At 36.3% G+C, this 23,871-nt stretch overlaps 1 protein-coding gene across 4 annotated transcripts; it reads left to right on the top strand.

The window, feature by feature from the left end:
* The first annotated feature begins 135 nt into the window (after positions 1–135).
* LOC116139208 (tRNA ligase 1) lies at positions 136–23,866 on the top strand. 4 transcript variants are annotated; one of them, XM_031424889.1, is made up of 27 exons: positions 136–484; positions 1,360–1,785; positions 2,149–2,199; positions 2,390–2,472; positions 3,028–3,127; positions 3,915–3,993; positions 4,682–4,805; positions 5,908–6,014; positions 6,824–6,952; positions 13,572–13,636; positions 13,773–13,937; positions 14,342–14,502; positions 14,611–14,642; positions 16,244–16,416; positions 17,021–17,100; positions 17,645–17,710; positions 17,831–18,117; positions 18,519–18,626; positions 18,847–18,944; positions 19,558–19,618; positions 20,455–20,531; positions 21,094–21,165; positions 21,251–21,327; positions 21,772–21,852; positions 22,439–22,541; positions 22,647–22,805; positions 23,309–23,866. In XM_031424889.1, the coding sequence occupies exons 1-27, from the start codon at positions 296–298 to the stop codon at positions 23,699–23,701; spliced, it is 3,546 nt and encodes a 1,181-aa protein (XP_031280749.1). In that variant the 5' UTR covers positions 136–295; the 3' UTR covers positions 23,702–23,866. The 4 variants fall into 4 exon arrangements, with proteins under 4 accessions (XP_031280749.1, XP_031280748.1, XP_031280750.1 ...); XM_031424888.1 differs by having other exon boundaries at positions 1,345–1,785; XM_031424890.1 differs by having other exon boundaries at positions 399–484; positions 1,339–1,785.
* Positions 23,867–23,871: the final 5 nt, after the last annotated feature.

Raw genomic sequence — 23,871 nt, 5'->3', positions numbered from 1 at the left:
TGTTACAGGGTTAGGTTTCAGGCCCAAACTGTTTGAGCCCATCCAGTACAAGACGTGGCGTTCCTCTACCCTCGCTACCAACTAATCCCGTGTACCGCGACTCACCGAAGCCCTCAAAACCTTCCCGTTAACTCGTTCATCCCATTTCCCTCGTAAGCAGCCATGAGAGTGTGTGAGTCATGAACAAACTCTCTCTGTGTTTGAGTAACCGAATGTGAGGTTGTTGAACTCTACGCACCGCCTCGTGTTGTTTGATGCTTTATAAATATAGCCAACGCGCCAGCACCTCATTTGAATGTCGGCATCGCAGAGAATCCTCTGCAATCTCTCACTCTCTCTTCCTCGTTCTTATTTTTCTTCTTCGAAATCCATAGATTTCTTCTTCCTTCGTTCCTCTCGTTCTTATTTAACCCTAGCGCGCTCTCTCCGTTTTACTTCCTCCGTTTCATCTTCTTCTTCTTCAGTAATCGCGCCTTTAGATCAGGTCCGTTCATCATTTTATTGTTTTTCTACGTTTTATTATGTTTCCGATGCTTTTGACATAAGATTTTGAAGCGTTGATATTTTCCTATTCTATGGTCTTTGCTAACTTGGCATTAATCATTATTAAAATTTGATTTTAAAATTTAAATTCATTTAACTCTTATGTTTAGTAAAATACGCTGAGGCTGACGTTGAGAATTTTATTGGTGTTATTCTGTACTTTGATGTTGGAAGAAACTGCAGTATTCATCGGTCCAGTCAGTATCTCTTCCTACCATTTACACCGTCTTCAAAATGTCTCAGTTGGTTAATCATTTCTGAAAATTTGTTAGTTCTTGGCAATGGTAGTACTAAAATTTTCTTCCTATGATGGCATTGGAGTAATATTATCACAAATTAAGAAACAAATTAATGTGCGATGGAAGAGTAAAAGGGATCAAAACTAAGCTAATTAAAAGAAATGACGCGACAATTCAGTTGGTAGAGTTTTCTGTTTGTTTGTTGAGAATGTATGACAGTGGGAAAGTTGGAATCATTTAACAAAAAGGAGTAGTTTTGGCTAAGATAAAACTTTCCCTAAGTATGATACGTTTCCAGCTAGGTAGAATGACCCTTAATTTGATTTTGTAGAATTGTTTTGTTTTGTCTTTATAATTTTATCATAGTGGGAAGATGTTCTGATTTGCACTCAATCTAATAGATTAGGGATGTTGATTTGTATCATTATTTGGTTATTTTTGGTAGCCATCAACTCTTTTCGCCCTTTCTAAACTGTTTCTGATTATAATTAAGAAACTGTAATACCTGGTCTCTCCATAGCCTAATATTGTAGTTTAATTTTTGAATTGATTTAAGACATAGGTCTTTAATATGCAGAGAAGAGGAACATGGAAACAAAAGCCAACAACTAACATAACATCTTCAGCCATGGAGGATGCATCCTCTTCCACTGCAGAAGCCATCAGTAACAGATTAAGTGGATTGAGTATTGCTGAAAACAATGGACAATCTCATGCTTCTGTTCCAGCTGTCGAATTTGGGATTGTGCAAGTGGCAAACCAGGGTCCCATGCAAGGTCAAAAAGCAATGTGGAAAACAAGGTTGTATGGGACGGTGAGTGGAGCCACAGAAACTGGAAATGCATCTGAAGCAGCAACATCCCAAAAAAGCACCATGAGTTTGAGTAAGATATTTAAGGAAAATCTGTTGGAAAATTTTACAGTGGAAGATTCAACTTATTCACTTGCTGAAATTAGAGCCACATTCTATCCTAAATTCGAAAATGAGAAGTCTGATCAAGAGGTACACTTTTTGGCCAGTGACTTTCCACATACTTAATTGTAAATTTCACATTCATCTTTTGAATCATCATGTAACAGTCAATCATTTTGTATATTTTGTGGTAAGAAACAAGCAAAATTTTTTAATATGAAAAATGATCAAGCATTTGTATTAGGTTATCCTGGTTATAAAAGGCCCCTGCCCCCCAGATTCCATACATTTATTTCCCTCATTTGGCCAATGGGTAGCTAAGTATTTGCTACTGACAGGTGGATGTGTGGCTATTAACTATTTGCTTCCATTTTGGATTCAAAATCTATTTTTACCTTGTAAATGTATGTTTACTCTGGCAGTTTAAGTTATTGTTTACTCCAAAATATCCAGGTCAGGGCAAGGATGATAGAAGTGGTATCTAAAGGCCTGGCAACCTTGGAGGCAAGTAATTTTCTCTATTCTGTCTGTCTTGGATGATTGTTCATATATATATATTGCTCATTTTTTATTTAATTGGAGATTCAAACTTTTTTATTTTTATCTTATACATTTGTCCTGTCTAGTTGATTAGGAACCTTTCTGAATCTGAATCTTGATCAGTTGGGTTTCATGGCTATGGTTCATTTAACAGGTTTCGCTTAAGCACTCTGGTTCTCTTTTTATGTATGCGGGTCATAAGGGTGGAGCATATGCCAAGAACAGCTTCGGCAATATGTATGCTTGCTATGCGAAATCTTTTCTTATTTTCTTTTCCCCTTATATTCAATTCTTTTGCCTATGCTTCTTTTTATTGTTTTTTGTTTTGTTAGACCCCCACCTTGTCATAGCATTCAATTTATTAAAATGGTTGCGGCATTAATTGGTCATTCTCTTGGCTTTACATCTTTCATGTTCTCCAGTGATTGCTTGTGATGATTATAAAATTCCAATGGGCATAAGATTTGTGACTACTGCATTACAAAAAGAAGTAATGTTAAACTTTATTCTCCCTTGGAATTTGTGCTTGAAGATTGGTGATAATAGTTTTATCTATTCAACTTCCAAGTTCCTTATTTAAAAAAAAAAAAAAAAAAAAAAAAAAAAAAAAGGATGCACAAGATAATACAGCTAGCTGTCTTGCCTTATTTTTGTTTTTAATTTTTTGCTAGAAATAAAGTTGTTCCAAGAACACTGGACTTAAGTCCCAAAATGTATCACTATGTCTCTCTTTCTCTTATTTCACTTTATTTTTTTGATAACTTTTCCCTGAACATAGTTTTATAAATATAGATACACTGCTGTCGGTGTTTTTGTCCTTGGACGGATGTTTCGTGAGGCGTGGGGTGCTGAAGCTCTCAAAAAGCAAGCTGAGTTCAATGGTTTTCTTGAGGTAACAATTAATATTAAATTCGGATGAATTGGATATTTTACAGAAATTCTCAACATTAATTATAGCAAGCTGCGTTGAACTGCTACTTCACAGGGATTCCTAAAAAGTGCAGAGCACCTTTAGCCCTTAACATGCTTTATATTCTTCTTGATGTAGCTCTTCACTCTGCATCTAATGCTTTGCTCTTTCCCATGGCTCTATATATACTCAGGTGTGGACGTTCACATTTGAGAAAAATGTGGACCAACAGCTAGCTAGCGAATATTTTCTAGCAAATGTTAGCTAGCTGTTGGTTTGTATTTAAGGCCAACATTTTTGCCAGATTATGATTCAATTTTTGAGCCTCTGGATCAACATACTTTAAATGGTTAAGATTCAATGAAACTTGTACAACTAGTGCACGTTAGAAATGACACTAGCTAGATTTAATTTTAACCATTCAAATGCATTGATCGAAAGTTTCACAAATTGTGGCAAAGTATAAAAAATATAGAGCTCTAAACTTTTTCCTAGACATATAAATGTACAGATAATTTATTGTTGCCCCTTTATATGGGTAGTGTTTGATTTTATTTATTTGGGATATGTCCCTGATGATCAGAATTTGTGTGTCTGGCTCCATGTGGGTGTTAAATCTGTATATATTATGTGTAATTCATTTGCTTGCTCTGTGGCATCATTGCTTCCATGTTTGCAGCACATGTATAGTTTGCTACAATTTTGATTATTATAATAAGTTCTATTTGAATTCAAAATAAATCTGTGTTAATATTGATCATTCTTTCAGGAGAATCGTATTTGTATATCAATGGAATTGGTAACTGCTGTTTTAGGAGATCATGGACAGCGTCCTCGAGAAGATTATGGTAGTGTTTCTTTCTCTTTTTTCAACTTAGGAATTTAATGAGAAGTGGTATAGACCTGAATACCTGGAAATTCATTTATTTAAAGGAAAATTGATTTTAATATGTGAAATTTAACCTGAAGGAAATCTTTAGTTTGTTCCAAAAGATGAGTTTTCTTTTAAATTGGTCGTCCTTATTCATTTCTCTTGGAGTTTATTAAAGAAAATATGTCTAGCAGCTAATTGGGAAGTGACATGAGTATTACATTTACATGCCCCCCATCATGGGGGTTTTTGATACTTTTATAGGGGGAGGTTTTAACATCTCAGGGGGTTTGTAATACTTTACAAAAACATCAGGTGTGAATAAAATCAAATGATCACATGAGTGGATCTATGATAGTAACCCACCTGTTGATACTTGAATCCAATATGTTCATAATTTTTCACGATGTTGCTTTACATGGGATTGATATTGACCTAGATAAAATGTATATCCGTTGCCATAACTGTAATTTTTTTAAAAATAAATGCTTCATTTATGAGAAATTTTTTTTTTCTGGGTTATCAGAGTTATGGTATTTTTTGATGAATGCTTGGTAATTTCTTTTTGTCATCTTTCTTGTATCCAGACGATATTCTGCAATTTTCTTCAATCCATTGGTAATCCAACATAACAATTTCTTACTATACTTCATTGGTTTAAACAGCTGTGGTGACAGCAGTCTCAGAATTGGGCAATGGAAAGCCAAAGTTTTACTCGACTCCCGAAATAATTGCATTTTGTCGGAAATGGCGTTTGCCAACAAATCATGTGTGGTTGTTCTCAACTCGGTAAGGATCTGAGATATCCATTATGTGGTTGCTATGAGGAACATTTTAATTAGGAATTTGTATACTCTTAAGTAACTAATTGTTTTTAATAAACTTTCATACCATTAACATTAAATGATTGGATTGTACTGTTTTTTGATAGGAGATAGGGTTGTTTTACTTTGCTCTTGCATCTTTGTAAACTACAATATATATTTTTTTTAATATATGCGTGCTTGACAACGAAAATAATTGCCTAACTTACTTTAGCTCAAGTTTCTTTTTTAATCATCTCTGTTGCAACAATTTTAAAGTTGAAACATCAGCTGCAGTTGCTGTGATGCTTAATAAAAAGTTATAAATCTGGTTATCAGTGATTATTTTCTTGTTAAGAATTGTCTTCTAGATCTTGATTAATGGATGTCTACTCAGATCTTTGATTCATGGATGCCATTACAGAAGTGTGCATCAGCTTCAGTAAATTTTGTGTCATTAGATGTGCTGGGATTATGATGATAATTTGAGATAATTCAAAAATATGTAAATAATAAACTGATACTCCAGAACTGAAGTTTCTACTTTTACAAGTTTCTTTTTATTATTGATTCCTTTGTGGATGTTCTTTCTCTCTATACACACAAAGCTGAGTACATTGTATCAGAATTCAAGTATTGTATATCTTTTATTTTTTAAAAGGAAATTCTTTTTTTGGAATTAGGAGGAGAAAGAAACCTAAAGGAACTCTATAAAGCTTTTCATTTCAGAACAAGCTTTTCTTACAATTTACTAAAATAAGTTGGATTGTGATTGTACATGTAATCTCATTATTGATTTATAAGATATATTCAAGAAGATGCATGGGTATTGTTTTAACTTGAAATATTAACATTTGTGTTTTGAAGACACTGAGAACTCATCATCTGTTATTATGTGTTACTATAATTGCTTACAATTGTTTTTTAAAATGTAATTCTTAACGACACTTCTTCATAGGAAGTAATTGTTACTCTGCTACTGGTATGGCTGATCTTCTCGAGTGGATTATTTCAGCAGAAAATTTTCTGTTTAAGTTGATTTTATCATTAAGTTATTGCTTCTAATTAATTTATTTCTGTTAATGAAGGAAATCGGCGACTTCATTTTTTGCAGCTTATGATGCACTCTGTGAAGAAGGAACAGCAACTTCTGTATGCAGGGCTCTTGACGAAATTGCTGATATATCTGTACCAGGTTAAGTTTAAAGTGCACCATGCTTTAATTAATTTAGAGTAGCTGACATATTGTTTTGTTGTCCCCACCCTGGAAAAAAGAAAAAAGGATAATAAGACCTCTCTTTGTGGTAGTGAACAACATCCAGACGAGGGATGTTTTTTTAAATGGAAAGAAACTGTTTCAAACCAAAAATTGAAATGAAAAGACAAAGGTTATATACTCCACATAGTTCAGAGACTAGAGAAGGCCATCTCCATCTCCATCCCCATCCCCATCCGCATCCTCATCCTCATCCTCATCTCCTATCCATCACCATCTCCTCCTCTGGTGATATCATCCTTAGAGTAGCTGCATCACATGTCACTGACTCCATACTTTAGTTGCTATTTAACATTCTACAATGAGTCTAGTCATCCCAACTGCTCCCTTTTTTACTGGTGTATTCAACATAGCATCAGAATGTCTATTGCGGCTTAGATATTTTTGTGTTCACCTCCCTTCTAGCTTCACATTGTGAAAACTTTTTTGATTCATTTTTGGTAGTCTCCAAACAGACTGTTTCTGTAAAACAAGTTTCAAGAAAATAAAGGAGAAGCCAAACAGTGGCGAAGTAGGCCCCTTCTTTTCATGTGTTTTGCATCATGCAGCCACTCACATGATTGTTTTAATTTTGTCATCATTTTTTGTTGTCTCAGTTCAGTGTTGGTATTATCAGTTGAGAAGTTTTTTTTTACGGTGTCAGAGTGTATGCACAAGTTGACACTGCATTTCTCTTATTGATGACTTTGTTGTTGTGGACTATAAATTAACTTTGTAAGTATATGCAGGTTCTAAAGATCATGTTAAGGTTCAGGGTGAAATTTTAGAGGGTCTAGTGGCTCGTCTCGTAAGCCATGAGAGCTCAAAGCATATTGAGGAGGTTTTGAGAGATTTTCCTCCTCCGCCAATTGAGGGAGGTATGCTCCTTATTTCTTTTGTATTGTCTGTGAATGCTCGGTTCAAATTGTGTGATTCTTATTTGTCCACAGTCTACACTCCAAGAAGGCCTGCCACTTGTTTTTGATTTTCTTTATAGGATTCCAAAAGGAATCTCTGTTTTGGTCCAAAGATTTGACTAGAAACTATTCGATAAGAATAACTGAGAGCAAATATATATTTAATCAGTTAAGGATTTTATTAATTGAAATGCCTTAAGAATTATGTTTGTCTTTAATACAATTCAGTTATTGCCTCATTTGTAGTACTATTCCAATTTATGGAAGATAAGAATGGCTATGGATGGAGGAGCCAGATCCCAATTCTAAACTTAAGGGGGCAAATCCATCCTAGCCCCAATCCTTACTTGTGGGTGGTTTGGGTAATATCACAACTTTGCTCACTGTAATTATGCTGCCCTCTTGTGCACTGAATCTATGCTTTGCAGAATAAATCAGGTCTGTGATAGGATTCAGCAACTCAACAATCCCAACAACGAAATGAAACAGTTAAAAAAGAAAAATGTTAACAGAATATTCAAGAACGGAAGGTTGTATTCGAATGATTCAGACTGTGTATTACACTTTTGGAATTGCAAAAAATAACCTGGATAATAAGTTCACTACGTACTCAATATCAAAGACTCAAAAACACTCAAAACAGATTCAAAGAAAAATAAACACTGCTATGCTTCGAGGGCCAGTTGCCTCCCAAATTTCCTTGTCCTCTCCTCCCCTTTCCGTGATGATCTGCTCTCTTTTTGTAATGCCCAGTATAAAAGAATGTTGTACTGCTCCTCTCCCATATTGCCATCTGTCTAGTATTCCAATAACAGAATGTTGTACTACTGCTCTTCCATATTGCCATTTGTCTTGTGCTGATTGTCCTCTGTCATGTTGCCATCTGTCCTGTACTGTTTTGCCAGCCTAGCTTGTGATCCTCTATTGTGCTTCCCTTGCCTATTGTAGACCTGCATTGCATGTGATCTATCATTACCCTGCCCAAGAAGAGCCACCTTGTCCTCAAGGTGGAAAGAGGGGAATTGAGTATTGAGGGTGTGGAAGTACTCCCAAGTGCTCTCGAATTCTGGCAGTCCCTTCCAGTGGATGAGAACTTCCCATTGCCCATTCACTAGTTTTCGTTTTTTAAGAACTGTTTGGGGTTCCACATTCAAAACTAAGTTTTCGTTGAGGTTGTTTGGAAGGGGCTTGCTGTTGGGAATTGGAAAAATGGCTTTCTTCAATTGAGACACATGGAAAACATCTTGTATGCAAGCTGAGAGAGGAAGATCTAATTGGTAAGCTGTTGCCCCGATTTTGTTTTTTATTACAAACGGACCGTAAAATCGTGGGCTAAGCTTTTCATTGTGGCGCCTTGCTAGAGAGCGTAGCCTGTATGGCTGAAGTTTCAAATATGCTGAGTCCCCCACCTTAAATCGACTTCTCTTCTCCTTTTATATGCATGCATTTTCATGCAATTTTGGGCTTGAACCAGGTTGTTCTCTAAGTCTTGGAGAATGTAGTTGCGGTCCTGGAGTTGGTGGTGGACTTCATCAACTCGGGAGGAATGATCTGTGTATTTTAGTACCGCCAGAGGCTCATGACCATACAATGCTTTAAAGGGACACATACCTACTGATACACTGAATGTGGTGTTGAACTAGGATTCTGCCCAAGGTATCCATTTCGGCCATTGTTGCGGCTGTTCATTGATAAAGCATCTAAGATAAGTTTCTAAGCAACGATTTACCACCTCTGTTTGCTCGTCCGTTTGTGGATGATAGGCAGAACTCATGTGGTGCAAGGTCCCCGATTGGTGAAATAACTCGCCCCAGAAATGATTCATAAAGATTCGGTCTCAATCAGAAACGATCTATCGTGGAAACCCATATAGGTGGGCTATCTCCTTAATAAATACCTCAGGGACTTCCTTAGCGGTGTAGGGATGCTGCAATGTGACGAAATGGCTATATTTTGAGAGACAATCGACCACCACTAGGATGGTGTCTACCCCTCTGGCCTTCGGAAGCCCTGAAATGAAGTCCATAAATATATCCTCCCAAACTTGATTTAGAATGGGTAGTGGTTGCAACAATCCCGCAGGACTTAAGGCCTCGTATTTATTCTGTTCGCAAACAGTGCAAGCTTCCACAAAATTCTTGATATCTTTTCTCATCCCCTCCCAATAAACCACATTGCCAACGCGTTTGTAGGTTGTAAAAAACCCGGAATGCCCCCCTATAGGTGAAGAATGAAATTCATGTAGAAGGTTTTGTATGTGAGGGCCTATTTTAGGGACTACTAACCTGCCCTGATAGAATAAATGATGGGCTGCTAGTTGGAAGGGAGGTCGGCCAGTTGGATTGATCAAAAGTTGTTGAATAATGTGACGAAGTTTCTCATCCTTCTGAATAGCTTCTTCTAAGTCCTTCATACTTGCAAAACAACCCACGGCTATGGCATTATGTTCCGCCTCTTCTTCCCTGCGAGACAGTGCGTCAGCAACCTTATTTTCTACTCCCGATCGATACTGTATGACAAAATTCAATCCCAGCAGCTTGATAACCCATTTCTGTTGACTTTCACTCAACAATTTTTGGTCGGTTAGAAAGTGTAGGCTTCGTTGGTGTGTTCGATAACAAATTGTTGTCCCAAGAGGTAATGACGCCACTTTTGAGTGGCTAAAACCACCACCATGAGTTCCCGTTCATAAATTGACTTTAACTGAGACTTCATTGACAACCCCTTACTTATGTACGCGAGTGGCCGTCCTTCTTGCATCAAAATTGCCTCTAATCCATTACCCGAAGCATTTGTTTCTATCACAAACTTTTTGGAAAAATCAAGCATAGCTAGAACCGGAACGCTAGTTATAATCCTCTTCAACTCTTCGAACACTGTTTGGGTTGCTTCGTTCCATTCGAAAGCATCTTTCTTAAGTAAAGTTGTTATGGGTGTTGCGATCTTACCATAGTCTTGGACAACACGTCGATAGTAGCCTGTTAAACCGAGAAACCCGCGGAGTGCTCTCACATTCTTTGGTACCGGCCACTTGATGATGCTCTCTATCTTGGATGGATCGACGGCTATGCCTTCGGTTGAGATGACATGCCCCAAATACTTTATCTGTTGCTGCCCGAACAAACATTTTTTTCTGTTCACTATCAACTGATGTTCTAGCAGAATCTGAAGGACAGTTGCCAAATGTCCCGAGTGCTCGTTCATCCCCTTGTTATAGATGAGTATGTTGTCGAAGAAAACAAGTATAAACCTACGCAAGTGCGGCCTGAAAATTTCATTCATTAACGACTGGAAAGTGGAAGGGGCGTTTGTTAATCCGAAGGGCATAACCAAAAAATCATAATGTCCTTCGTGAGTCCGAAATGCCGTCTTGTGGGTGTCTTCAGGAAGGACTCGTATCTGGTGATAACCTAACTTCAATTCAAGTTTAGAAAATACCGACACTCCTCCTAGTTGGCTAGTTCATCAAACAATTCATCAATTGCCGGAATTGGAAACTTATCTGGTACTGTAATTTTATTCACGGCCCTGTAGTCAACACAAAATCTCCATCCACCATCTTTCTTCTTCACTAGTAGCACCGGACTTGAAAACGGACTCACACTGGGTTTGATGATCCCGGAAGCCATCATCTCTTTGACAATGCGCTTTATCTCATTCTTTTGATAGTATGGGTATTTATACGGTCGAAGATTTGGGGGTTGGGTTCTTGGCACTAATGGAATTGAATGGTCTTAAGTTCTAATGGGTGGTAATCCGGCCAAGGGTTCGAACACCTGTCCAAACTTATCCAGCACCTCTACCAACTTTTCATCAATTCTTTCTTCGTTTCCCGTTTGTCTCTGAGTCTCCCCAAACTCGATTAACACTCCCTGTCCTTCCCTCTGTACAGTCTTAATCATGACCTTTAGAGACACTAGTGTTTTGCTTAAGGAAGGATCCCCTCGTAGTTGTACCATTCGCTCTCCTGATCTGAACTTCATAGTCTGTTTCTTCCAATTAATTACTGTCTCCCCTAAAGCCTCCAACCACGCCATCCCGAGTACTACATCAGCGCTCCCTATTTCTAACGGAAAAAATTCTTGAACCACAACCATTCCTTGTAAATCCAGTGGAATCGCTTTACATTCCCCTTGACATGTCACCCGATAACCATCTCTCACTCTTGACTCTGAAGGACGGGGTCGTAACCACTAGTAATTCCAACCTACCCATTGCCTCTAAACCAATGAAATTTTGGGAAGCCCCACTATCAATCAATACAATTAATTCCTTATCGTGGACACTCCCTTTAAGCTTCATCGTTTTTGGCCCTTGTATTCCCACCACCGAGCTGATGGATAGCTCCACATGGCTTTGATTTTGTTCAACTGCAACTTCCTCCTTTTCCTCTTCTTCCTACAGCTCTGGATCCTCATCTTCTCCTTCAAGCAAAACAATCTGAAACTGTTTCTCACTACACCTATGCCCAGTTGAAAATTTTGCATCACATCTATAACATAATCCCTTTTCTCTCTTTCTCTAGATCTTGGAATTTTTTAACCTCCGGAAGGGAAAATCTTGCTGAAAGTTGGAAGATTTGAAGGTGTCTGCTGGAGTTGACGCGTAACTGGAGTTGTTCTCGGTGGAAGCACGCTTGAAATTTGTGTTTTGGGGCTGAATTTTCGTGTTGAATGTTGAATGTGTTTGGATGGTGCTGGGTTGGGTTATGTGGGTTTGGGTTATGTGTGTTTGGGCTTTATTTTGCTCTTCCATTCTAATTGGGTTTAAGTTGGAACGTGGGCCATTATTCCCCCAAACTTCTCTTGTCGGCCCAACCCTCTTCTGGCCTCTTCCAATATTGAATTTCTTTCTTCCACTCTTTGGGCCAGAATTGCAATTTGAGTTAAAGAATTTGGCTGACCCAAAATGTCTGGTTGTTGGAGCTTCACTTTAGCACGGATCTCGGGTCGTAACCCGTTCAAAAATGCTGCAAAAAGCACATCCTCCCTTTCTGCCACTGTCATTGCCGCAATTTCTTCAAACTGTAGGCGGTAGTCCAGCACAGTTCCCGTCTGCCTCGTCGACATAAGAAGTTCCAGCGGGCTGATTTCTTGTGCGCCGCTGAATCTTTGCAGAAAAGCTACCTTGAACGCAGCCCACGTCAGTCCCGATGTCCTGGATTCGTTCCATTGATACCAATGGAGAGTCTCCCCTTCCATGCACAGCGTCGTGGAGAGGACCTTGCTCTCGTCGGCAACTTGGTTAAGGGCGAAATACCTTTCCACGCGAAAAATCCAGTCATACGGATCTTCGCCGGAAAAAAGTGGAAGCTCTAATTTTTTGCTTCCCCACTCTCATCGGTTTCCCCCTTCGTGGTGGTGATAGCCTCCTTGGTAAGGAGGAGGTGACGGTGTTTCATTTTCTCTACGGTGGTCTTCATCACAGTGGTTCCCCGTGCTTGAGTTGTTGTCTTCTTCATGCCCCGCCATCCTCCGGTGAGCCTCTTCCTCAGTTTTCCGTCGTCTTTCTTCTTCTGCTCTATGGTGAGCTTCTTCCTGTTCGTCCTTATGCCTTATCCAGTTTTGCACATCCATCATTATCTCCCTCATGGACGCCACTGTTTCTGTCAACTTGGAAATGTCTCTCTTCACCCCAGTAACTTCCTTCTCAACAATGTCCATTCTATTTTCCATTCGAGTACTGACCATACCCCAGCAAGCACCCTCGCTCTGATACCAATTGATAGGATTCAACAACTCAACAATCCCAACAACGAAATGAAATAGTTAAAAGAGAAAAATGTTAACAGAATATTCAAGAACAGAAGGTTGTATTCAAATGATTCAGACTATGTATTACACTTTTGGAATTGCAAAAAATAACCGGGATAATAAGTTCACTATGTACTCAATATCAAAGACTCAAAAACACTCAAAACAGATTCAAAGAAAAATAAACACTGCTGTGCTTTGAGGGCCAGTTGCCTCCCAAATTTCCTTGTCCTCTCCTCCCCTTTCCGTGACGATCTGCTCACTTTTTGTAATGCCTAGTATAACAGAATGTTGTACTGCTCCTCTCCCGTATTGCCATCTGTCTAGTATTCCAATAACAGAATGTTGTACTGCTCCTCTCCCATATTGCCATTTGTCTTGTGCTGATTGTTCTCTGTCATGTTGCCATCTGTCCTGTACTGTTTTGCCAGCCCAGCTTGTGATCCTCTACTATGCTTCCCTTGCCTATTGTAGACCTGCATTGCATGTGATCTATCAGTCTGTCTACCTGTTAATATCATGGTACTTGAGTCATATTCCTGCTCTATTTTGTTTTTGGGTGTTCTGGTTATTTATGTAGACATCGTTTTGGGAATCAGAGAGGATTAATAAATCGTTTCTGACAAACCACTGATATATATTATAAGCATAGGCTCGTACAACATTTGGGTCCAGGCTTGTCTTCACTTAGTGGAATGAAGCTCCTTATATTCAGCTCTGTGTCTCTCTCTGATCTTAGTATACTTTGTGGAAATATTGTTTGTTGCTTGCTTTTCACAATTGAACTAGATTCTTTTAACAACACCTAATTTTGCTTTGTATTTCAGCTGATCTTGATTTGGGACCAAGCCTGAGGGAAATTTGTGCTGCAAATAGGTCAGATGAAAAACAGGTAATATGAAGCTCCTTTCAACACACACACACAAAAAAAAGAGATTTGTAATTGTATGTGCACATTTTATTGCATAATAAGTTTTCTAAGATGCTTCAATAATCTATTAAAATTTTCTTTGAAAATACTGTTGCAGCAAATAAAAGCGCTTCTTCAGAGTGTTGGCTCATCATTCTGTCCTGACTATTTAGACTGGTTTGGAATTGAAACTGGTGATACTCATTCAAAAAATGCTGACAGATCTGTTCTTACAAAATTTTTGCAAGCTCATCCTGCTGATTTTTCAACTGCCAAGTTGCAGGTCAGGCTTTGTCAACTATTTCCTATAATGTAACTCTTCTTTGTACGTATTTGAATCATTAGAGAAATTTTCAAGTTAATCAAAGTTATTAGCAGAAGTTACTTTGGTTGCCTTTTGTTTCTTGTTCTTTTGGCCTTCTTTTGTTAAAGAGTATTACTAATACAAAATCATCTTACAAAGATTTGTATATAAAGTAATGTCTCAAAAAATGAGTGAAAGAATCAATATAAAAAGCTAAACTCATTATATTCACTCTTCCATTCATTTTCTGCCACATCACTTTGTATGTATATCTTTGTAAGAGGTCATTGCATGTGTAATATTATTGTTTGTTAAATCGTTATTTCATTTTTTTTAAGGATAAATTTTTTTTTTATGTATATTTTTTGAATTTTTTTAAACAGGAAATGATTCTTTTGATGCGAGAGAGGCGTTTCCCAGCTGCCTTTAAATGTTATCATAACTTCCACAAGATTGACTCTGTTTCAAAGGACAAGCTTTTCTATAAAATGGTCATTCATGTTCACAGTGACTCAACTTTTCGCCGATACCAAAAAGAGATGAGGTCATCATCTTGATTTTGTTTTATTTATAGAGCTGTGTAGGTAATTCCTTTTGTCTTGTGATTAATGTCCAATTTCATTCCCTAATTAAGAAAAGTTGATTCTGTCAGGCACAAGCCAGGATTGTGGCCGTTATATCGAGGTAAAATTGTTTAAAACTTATCTGGAGCTATCTGATCAGTTTTATTTAGAACTTCCAACCTAGTAATTGATATGAATTCTGTTTTTTGTTTGATGCATTATGACTTGAATCTAGGGGTTGCCTCTTATGGAATCTCTGGTTTTGTTAGTTTCCTTTTTTATTTTGCAATAACTTTACCGGTTGAATTAATGTTGATTAGTGAAAGCAACCTAGAAATACAGATTAGCAATGGAGATATGCAAATGTGTTCAAAGAATAAGAGATTTTGAAGCTTGCCTGAATTTTAAAAGCAAGTGGCATGTAGAAGTGTCATAAAAACGGGAGCATCAGTGGCTCAAATAATAATAGTGAATAGAAATGAAATTATCTTGGATGATAATCATTTTAGATAGTACCTATGGACCCTTTGAGAGAGTTTCTTGAGGCAATCTGCTTGAGTCATGCCATAGTTATAAGTGATGTAGGATAAGGTGAGAGGACAAAAAAAGAGAGGGAAAGACGTAAAGAAAGAGAGGAAAGGGAAGAAAATGGACATAATCAGAAAGAAAGCAGAAAAATTTGAGAAAGAATCTCAATTTTCATTGTATCTATACTCAACTAAAATCAGACTTGAAACGGTAACATGTGGCCCTAATTATAGTGAACAAATCCTAGTTTAAAGAGGAAATCTAGTTCTGCTCAAAATAAGTAATTGAATCCTTTTCCAATATAAAACCTAATTTTGGAAACCTAAATTCAACCCTAGAGAATAAGAAATTGAACTCGAACAATCAATTTTGCTAAATCCATCAAATAAAAGATATCCTAAAATAAATAATAAATCATGGATTTTTGATTCTGCATCAATAAGCCTATGAGTGGTTGAACGTGATGTGAATGCTTGCTAAGCTGGAAAAATGGAGTTACTAGAACTTTATCATGGATTTAAAGATGTTATAGGTTTATGCCTGATCTGATCTAGTGAAAGAAGAGAAAATTGTGAAGTATAGATGCTTAAAAAAATGAACACAATTTCCTTGCAACTCAGTGGCTATCCTTTCCTTAACTCAATTCTTTTGGAGATCCGTACAAAGGGGTAATCAGATCTTGAAGAAAGATATGATCCACAAATCAAGAATGTTACACATAGTAGGATAACTATATTCCTTGAGAACATGCAATGGTATTACTTTTAGAATTGGGGGATGTTGTACATACTTTAGTGCTGCCATTTCATAATGCACTATTACTGCTTTATTTATTTATTTTGACAAGAAACAGAAGAAATTTTTTATTAATCAAATAAAATAATTCATAGTTGAAATGAAACAGTCTAGAGAGGGCAAATGAAAAGGAAAAACAAGTCACTACAGTTTTTTTATCCTTCTGAATGGAAAACCAAACCTCCCGAGATTATTTGGTAAGATATACCCACGAAAGAGCAAGAACATGAGTTCTATCCCAAAGCAAATTTATGTCCTCCTCCCTTGAATCTTAAAAAAATTTTTTTCTTCCATTCATACCAAATAACCCATTCAGTAGCCAGAATGGAATATTTCCATATAACCAAAGCTTTCTGTCCATCTGTAGACTATCTGCTGATACTTATTATTTTTACCCAGGTTTTTTTGTTGATATTAATTTATTCAAGGCAAACAAAGAAAAAGCTGCTGAAATTGCAAAAAACAACAGTATGGGAGGAATTTCTAGTGGCAATGGCGGCCTACCGGGAAAAGGTGATTTGGCTGATGATGATGCAAACTTAATGATTAAACTGAAGTTCCTCACTTACAAGGTAAGTGTAATTTAACAAATCTGATGCAAACCAATTTCATGCAAAGTCATGTCCAGAATAAGTATGCAGTGGATGATTGTAGAGCTTTACTACTATTGTTGTTTCCTTTCCTACTAATCTGTCCTTTTTGGATGAAAGTTACTCAACATGGTATTATTCTAAAAATCTCTAACTATTAATCAAACATAACCGAGAGCCAAAGGTAAAATTGGCCATGATATCATGGATGTGGATGTTCTTCCTATTTGATGGAGTCGTATTCTTCTATGACAGATTAAGCATGATATAATTTGTTATACTGATGTTTAACTTCAAACACATTCATCTCTCTATTCATTTTTGCCTATTATGTTGTCCTTGTATTTTTCTTCCACACCCCTGCAGAATTTACAGATTATGTCTTTCAGTTATAACTTTTCGGTGCTGACATATTTCCTTTGTCTTAACTTGGGATCTTGTCTGTAAGACATTATATATTGATTGCACCATATAAGTTATTTTGTCATGTAGTATAGGTTTCTGTTTCTACTGTTTCTATATTTTAATTTTCTTTGCAAGCCATAGAATTTAAATTCCGATCATGCTTTGCTATTGTTGTCCACAGATTAGAACATTTCTCATTCGTAACGGCTTGTCAACTCTTTTCAAGGATGGTCCGGCTGCTTACAAAGCCTACTACTTGAGGTAAGGTTCTATTGTCAAGAGTCAGGTTTGCAGTCTTTCTACACATCTGTACTTTTACCTAATTTTTTATTATTTAATAGTTAATTTTTATATAGATAAAAAAATATTTATATAGATATTATTTACAGTATTTGACATATATCATAGATAATTATTAATTGACAATATAATGAAATTTAAATATATTATATAAAGGGTTTAGGGAAATAGAAATTTATATGAAAATCATGAATGGAATGAGTATTCCAAACTTTTGGGCTAGGAATCCCTTTCCATATTTTCATAACTATTCCTTTGTCCAATCTTTGAAGCAAAGAAAGGAATGAGGAGGGAATGAGGGTTCCCATTTTAAAGCAAACATGCCAATAATTTTAGTTATAAAACATGTCAAGAAAAATAAATGATGTTGAGCAAAAAAACGTGACACTTAAAATAGCGTAGTCATGATTATAACCTTCATGAAATTGCTCTTACAATTTTACAAGAGCCTAATGGTACTGTTAACGATTTTAGTGGTCATGCTGTCATGCTTTTGGAATTTCAGGCAAATGAAAATATGGGGCACTTCTCCAGGAAAGCAAAGACAACTCAGCAAGATGCTAGATGAATGGTATTGTTGAAATAATGTTTTTCAATTTCTTACTTTCTTAGATCCTTTTTAGGTTTTAGTTTGCAGTCGGTGAAGCGGATTTTTTTTTTTTTTTTGTTTTTTTTAAATTGTTGCATGTAGGGCTGTGTACATACGGAGAAAGCATGGAAACAGACAACTATCATCATCAGTATATCTTTCTGAAGCTGAGCCTTTCCTCGAGCAGTATGGTAGACGAAGTCCTGAGAATCAGGCTCTGATAGGGTCTGCTGGAAACTTAGTGAGTGCTGAAGAATTCCTGGCCATTGTTGAACGAGGTAGGGATGAAGAAGGTGATCTTGAGACTGAGCGGCAGGTACCACCAAGCGCCAGACCCTCAGTCAAGGATGCAGTTCAGAAAGATGAGGGTTTAATAGTTTTCTTTCCAGGTAGAGATTGTTGTGAATAGTTAGTTTTAAGCTGCCTCAATAAATGTGTTCCTCCAGTTAGAATCAATGGTGCACAAGATACACTGAGAAGGAAATAGACACATATTAGGTGTCCAGCTTTGAATAACCTCACCTGTGTTAGTTCCACCATGTGCCAAAGCCTAAAGAAAAAATTGATTCCAAACTGTTCTAGGAGCCTTACAGGCTTTTTTGATGCATAGGTTCAGGTAAGTTTGGAAAAAGAAAGATTAAAGTGTTTTCAAGCACATCTACCATAATTTTTCTACACACCTTCCATTAAATTTATCTTTTTGTTGGAATGTTGTATTCTACCATTATTTTCTACACATTATGGAACTTCAAGTTAGATCTTGATATTTTTTTTGAACTGACATTTTCAGGAATACCCGGTTGTGCTAAGTCTGCTCTTTGCAAGGAATTACTGAATGCCCCAGGAGGACTTGGAGATGATAGGCCAGTCCATAGTTTGATGGGTGACCTAGTAAAAGGTATGGCAAATTGTCCAGAAAACTTTGTAACAATTTTTCTTTCGGTGGGGGTTTAATTGATCAGAATCTTCAAATTAGATTTCTACTTGTACAAGTATCATTTGTCACATCACTGCAGATTTACTACAATTATCGTGTTTTTAGACTGACTGGAACTTATTTGTTAGGGTTTATTATTCGCTATTATATTTGCTAACTTATTCATTCATACAAATAATAGGAAAATACTGGGCTAAAGTTGCTGATGAACGGAGGAAAAAACCATATTCTATTTTGCTTGCTGACAAGAATGCCCCAAATGAAGAAGTCTGGAGACAGGTAATATTTTTTTTTTTTGGAGTAGCAAAAGTTTTGACAATATGGACAAAGAATGCCCCACAGTGTAGGTAAGTGACAAGTAGACATTTTTGTGAAGGGAAAAAAAGAAAAAGAAAAAGAAAAGGAAATGGACTTAATTTAAAAAAAAAAAAAAAAAAAGAACTAGCAATAGTTTAGCTTGATGAGTAAATCAAAAGGGATTGTATTAAAGGTGGTTCCCTTAATAGTTTTTGCATGTATCTTACATTGGTGTCATATCATTTGAAAGAATAAAATAGGGAAAGACTGGGATGGCGGTTCAAGAAGATTTGGCCATCAGTTCAATCACTTTGAAACTGATCATCTCAAATTAAACAATTGTTCTTCAATACCTACCCAAAATTAGGAGTATGTAATCAATTTGTTGGGGAAAAAAAAAAAAAAAAAAAAAAACCATCAAATAGGAAATAAGTTAATATAAAATATTATGAAAATAGCTTCTTGACATTATTTGCCTATTGACTAGCTAGTGTAAAATTCTTCTCTTAATGAGCATGGATATTTCTGATGGGATCCTTTTGATTTTGGAATGAATCAAAATATGGCTTCTGATGGTTCTTTTCTGTTAGTGCAGATCGAAAGCATGTGCCGCAGCACTAGAGCTTCTGCAGTTCCTGTTGTACCTGATTCTAAAGGTTATCTAGCTTGCTTTATTTCTTCTGTGTTGAGGATATTTCTGTCTCTCTAAAACCTAAAGATTTTCATATGGAAAGTCAATTGTTAGAGATTCAGTATAAATATTCGTCATGCTATAGAGGATCAGCAAATCACATTCTCTTTATGTTAGTTGACTAGATTTTCGTTGGAAGTCTAGGTCAATTTCTTTTAAGTAATCTCCCTTTTCCTACTTTTACAGTCATTTTCTGTTTCATGAGAAGTTCTAATATTGGAACTTTGTAATTACTTTAAATGCAACATGACCATTTCGTAGAGTTGTGAGGTTTAGCCTTAGAGTTCTCTCTGGTACTAATTTGCAACCAAGACCTCCAAATATGGGAAGGAAGGGCTTGAGTGGGATGCTCAACTGTGTTGCTTTCTTGTTTAACGAGTATCTTTATCTGATTAAACATACTTCCAGAGACCTGATGGTTATTCAATATATCAAAATGGATTAGATATATGCTAGCATGCCAGCTAATTGTGTTAGCATGTTATTTATATGCTCTATCGCACCATAGAGAAACACTATGCAGGTATTGGCTGCTACATGTTATAAAACGGGCCACTGCGTGTCCACTGTAGCTTGTTTCTTATCAAGAGAATGAGGCAAATAAATCTTTCTTTGATTTTTACCTTTCCTTTTCTCAAAACATCAAAGTGCTTTAATGATGCATAACAGTGTTTAAGCTGCTCTCTAGATGGTTTATGAAAATAGTTTAGCTTGAAGTGGCAGTCTTGGTTTTTGATTTTTCATGTCAATACATATATTTGTTTCCCATTGTATGATTTTCATTGTGCATTGACTGTACAGGAACGGATACAAATCCCTTTTCTCTCGATGCATTAGCTGTTTTCATGTTTCGTGTGCTTCAAAGAGTTAATCATCCGGTATGTATTCATCTTTGTCTTTCTAATTTGTAAGGTTTCCTAACGCTATATATATACAAGTAATACAATTTTTGAGTCTTTCGATTATTGCATTTGAGTGATTGAGTTTAATTTAACTTGTGTTATATCTAAGAATTACTAATTGTTCAAAGTAAATTGAATCTTAACTGTTTGTGGAGCATTTATCTTATAATTTGTGTCATTGAACTTATATATAGATATATATGAGTTGGATTTTTATTCTTGACATAAAAAATTTGACACAAAATTTCTGTCCTTCAATTCCATCTAATCCAATGGTTGAGAACTAAAGCCAAAAATTGAGATTTGATCGTTAATTAAACTACACTGTACACTTTTTGATCAAGGGAGATTGATGGTTGGTAATTTATGTCAAACTCTTTAAGACAAAATTTTAAGTTAAAAACATTTTGGCCATATGTTTGGTTACCACTTGATTTAAATGCTTAAGCTAATGGGTAAGTTTCCAGTAATAATATTCATCCTTTAACAATATATGTTGCAATCCTCTTACTTTTTTTTTATTGCTACATGAATTTAGGGGAATCTTGACAAGAATTCTCCAAATGCTGGCTATGTGCTGCTAATGTTTTATCACCTTTATGATGGCAAGGTATAATGTTATATCCTTCAACTGGTATGCCATAGATCAACCTATATTGAAAGCATTTTCTTTAATCTATCCTATAATTTTTCAGAGCCGTGAAGAGTTTGAGAGGGAATTAGTTGAACGTTTTGGTTCTCTTATCAAAATGCCATTACTTAAAGATGACAGGTAAGGATGTTTCCCATTAAAGATACTTGCAGAAGCATAAAAGTTTTGCCCTGTTTATTGTTGTTTTGAGGTGATACTGGCCTTTGATTTAACGACTATTTTTTTCTCCTTATACATCATATTCTTGATTGTATATTTGTAATAGCATATAATGTTACAGTATCACTTTTATTAACACCTTTTTTCTTACTTCCTCTTGAATTTTGGTCGTTAAGTTACTTGACTTCCTTTTTGTTTTTCTTGTCTTCCCCTTGATCCATTTGCATGTTTTTTGCTTCCTTATTTTTCTGTATATAATAGAATTATGACCTCTTGTTAGGGATTATTAATGGATGTCATGTTATCGTTTATTGTTATGGATTGATGTAATTGATGTTATGTGATTGTTAATATTCTGGTTTGTCATGCAGTTCAGTGTAGTAATTTATGTGCTTTAATATGCAGGAGTCCTCTGCCTGATGGTGTGAAGTCTGTTTTGGAGGAGGGTATAAATCTGTACAAGCTTCACACTAACAGACATGGAAGGTTGGTGACAAATCTTTACATTTCTGTATATGATGAGTAATACTATTGATTCTTTTCCACATCATAACATTGCATACTGCCACTTCTTGTATAACATGTAATCATCTCTTAACTAATCTGTACAAGCTTCAAATTAACAGAATACAGGCTCTATCATTTGCCAGTGATAAAGATCATTTATGGCTTGAGTATAGCAATTGGCTTACTTTCAAATTTTGATATTTGAGAGATTAGATTTGAAATTTCTTGGTGTTTGTAAATTCCAATTTCATAACAATTTATTAATGCTTTTAATAACTTCTTGTGACTCCTTGAGCTTTGACCAGATTATGTAGAAGCATGAACACTGTCTCTGTTAGTTGCTTTCTAGAATTTTTTCGAGTAAAATGAAAAGTATTTCTCATATTGTTGTTGGTATTACCATCAATTGATCATGATCGTTATTATTGATATTCCCCTTTCTTTCCTGGTATCTATTAGCCTTGTATTTCTGTTTTTATTCTGCTGTTAAAGTACCACTGTTACCATTACTGCTTCTCTGGCCTCTGGGTGTGTTTTACATATCTGCTTTTCATTCCATATTTAGATTGGAGTCCACCAAAGGATCTTATGCAAAGGAATGGGCTAAATGGGAGAAACAGTTGCGAGACACTTTAGACAGCAATGCTGACTATATTGGCTCTGTTCAGGTCAACATCTCTTATTTTTATTCTTTAACATACATTATGATGCCTCAAGTCATATAAGTTGGGTCAAATAGTGATCTTTTTTCTTCACACATTGTTTGTTCTCAGGTTCCGTTTGAGTCTGCAGTTAAGCAAGTGTTGGAACAACTAAGGCTTGTTGCAAAGGGTGAGCACGAAACACCGAGTGCTGAGAAGAGGAAGTCTGGAGCCATTGTTTTTGCTGCTGTTTCTTTACCTGTTACAGAGATCCAAAGCCTCCTTAAAAATGTAAGTGGACGATTCTTCCCAGCTATAAAACATTGGGTTTTTATCTAACTCAAGTCTAAACATATGAGATTTTCCCTAAAGTCTGCCATTGGGCCGATATGCTTTAGCTGAATTGTTCATCTGCTGTAATGTCTTTGAAGTTCATGATTTCAAGGGTAGTTCAATACAATTCTACTTTGCAAGGTTGAGTTATAATCATCGTCAATGTAATCAATACTATGAGGCGTCTAGAAATAATGACATTGGATAAAGAAATCAATCTGCATCTCTTCTTTTTTCTTAGGGATAATAAATATGGGCAAGCCTATTTATCTATATTAACTGCAGGGCTATTTTTCTAGAGGAACTAATCTTTTCCCATGGACTTTCTTTTTAATTTAAAAAAGGGTTGAAATGGGAGTAATTTTGTTTATCATCTACTAGTAGTGTACATCATGAACATCTCATTATTCACTTTTGCCCCATCCATTGACCATCTCTCCTTTTACCTCTCATTTGAGCAGTTGTCTGGGAAGGATCCAAACATTGAGCTCTTTTTCAAGGACAAAGACATGGAGCATTGCCTGAAGAAGGCACATGTTACTCTGGCTCACAAGAGGAGCCACGGTGTTCCAGCTGTTGCCAGTTATGGTCCCTTCCTCCATCAAAAGGTACCTGTTGAATTGACGGCATTGCTCTTCACCGATAAAATGGCTGCATTGGAAGCTCAACTTGGTTCTGTTGATGGAGAAAAGATTGTTTCCAGAAACGAGTGGCCCCATGTTACCATATGGACTGGAGAGGGAGTTCCACCGAAGGAGGCTAACACGTTGCCACAATTGCATTCAGAAGGGAAAGCAACCCTCATTGAAATCAACCCCCCGGCTACCATATCAGGCACAATGGAATTTTATTAACTTCTTCCATCTTTTTCTTCTTTCCTTTTATCATGTGGCCACTCATGAAATGGATTGGTCTAAATTTTATTTTATGAATTTCCATGTCATGAGATTCTTTGGCTACTTGGTAGTGAAAATGCTGAAGGTGAGGGTAGATTAGATACTTAAAATAATAATAATAATAAATT

Source organism: Pistacia vera, unplaced genomic scaffold (assembly GCF_008641045.1).
Source record: "Pistacia vera cultivar Batoury unplaced genomic scaffold, PisVer_v2 Contig348, whole genome shotgun sequence".
NCBI lineage: Eukaryota > Viridiplantae > Streptophyta > Magnoliopsida > Sapindales > Anacardiaceae > Pistacia > Pistacia vera.
This window is presented reverse-complemented; position numbering and strand designations above follow the sequence as displayed.

Excerpts from the sequence above, each read along its gene's own strand:
- LOC116139208 (XM_031424888.1), top strand. The coding sequence starts at position 296 with ATGTCGGCATCGCAGAGAATCCTCTGCAATCTCTCACTCTCTCTTCCT. Across the intron at positions 2,473-3,027 it reads AAGAACAGCTTCGGCAATAT|ATACACTGCTGTCGGTGTTT; the intron begins GTATGCTTGCTA and ends TTATAAATATAG. Across the intron at positions 14,503-14,610 it reads CGATACCAAAAAGAGATGAG|GCACAAGCCAGGATTGTGGC; the intron begins GTCATCATCTTG and ends TGATTCTGTCAG.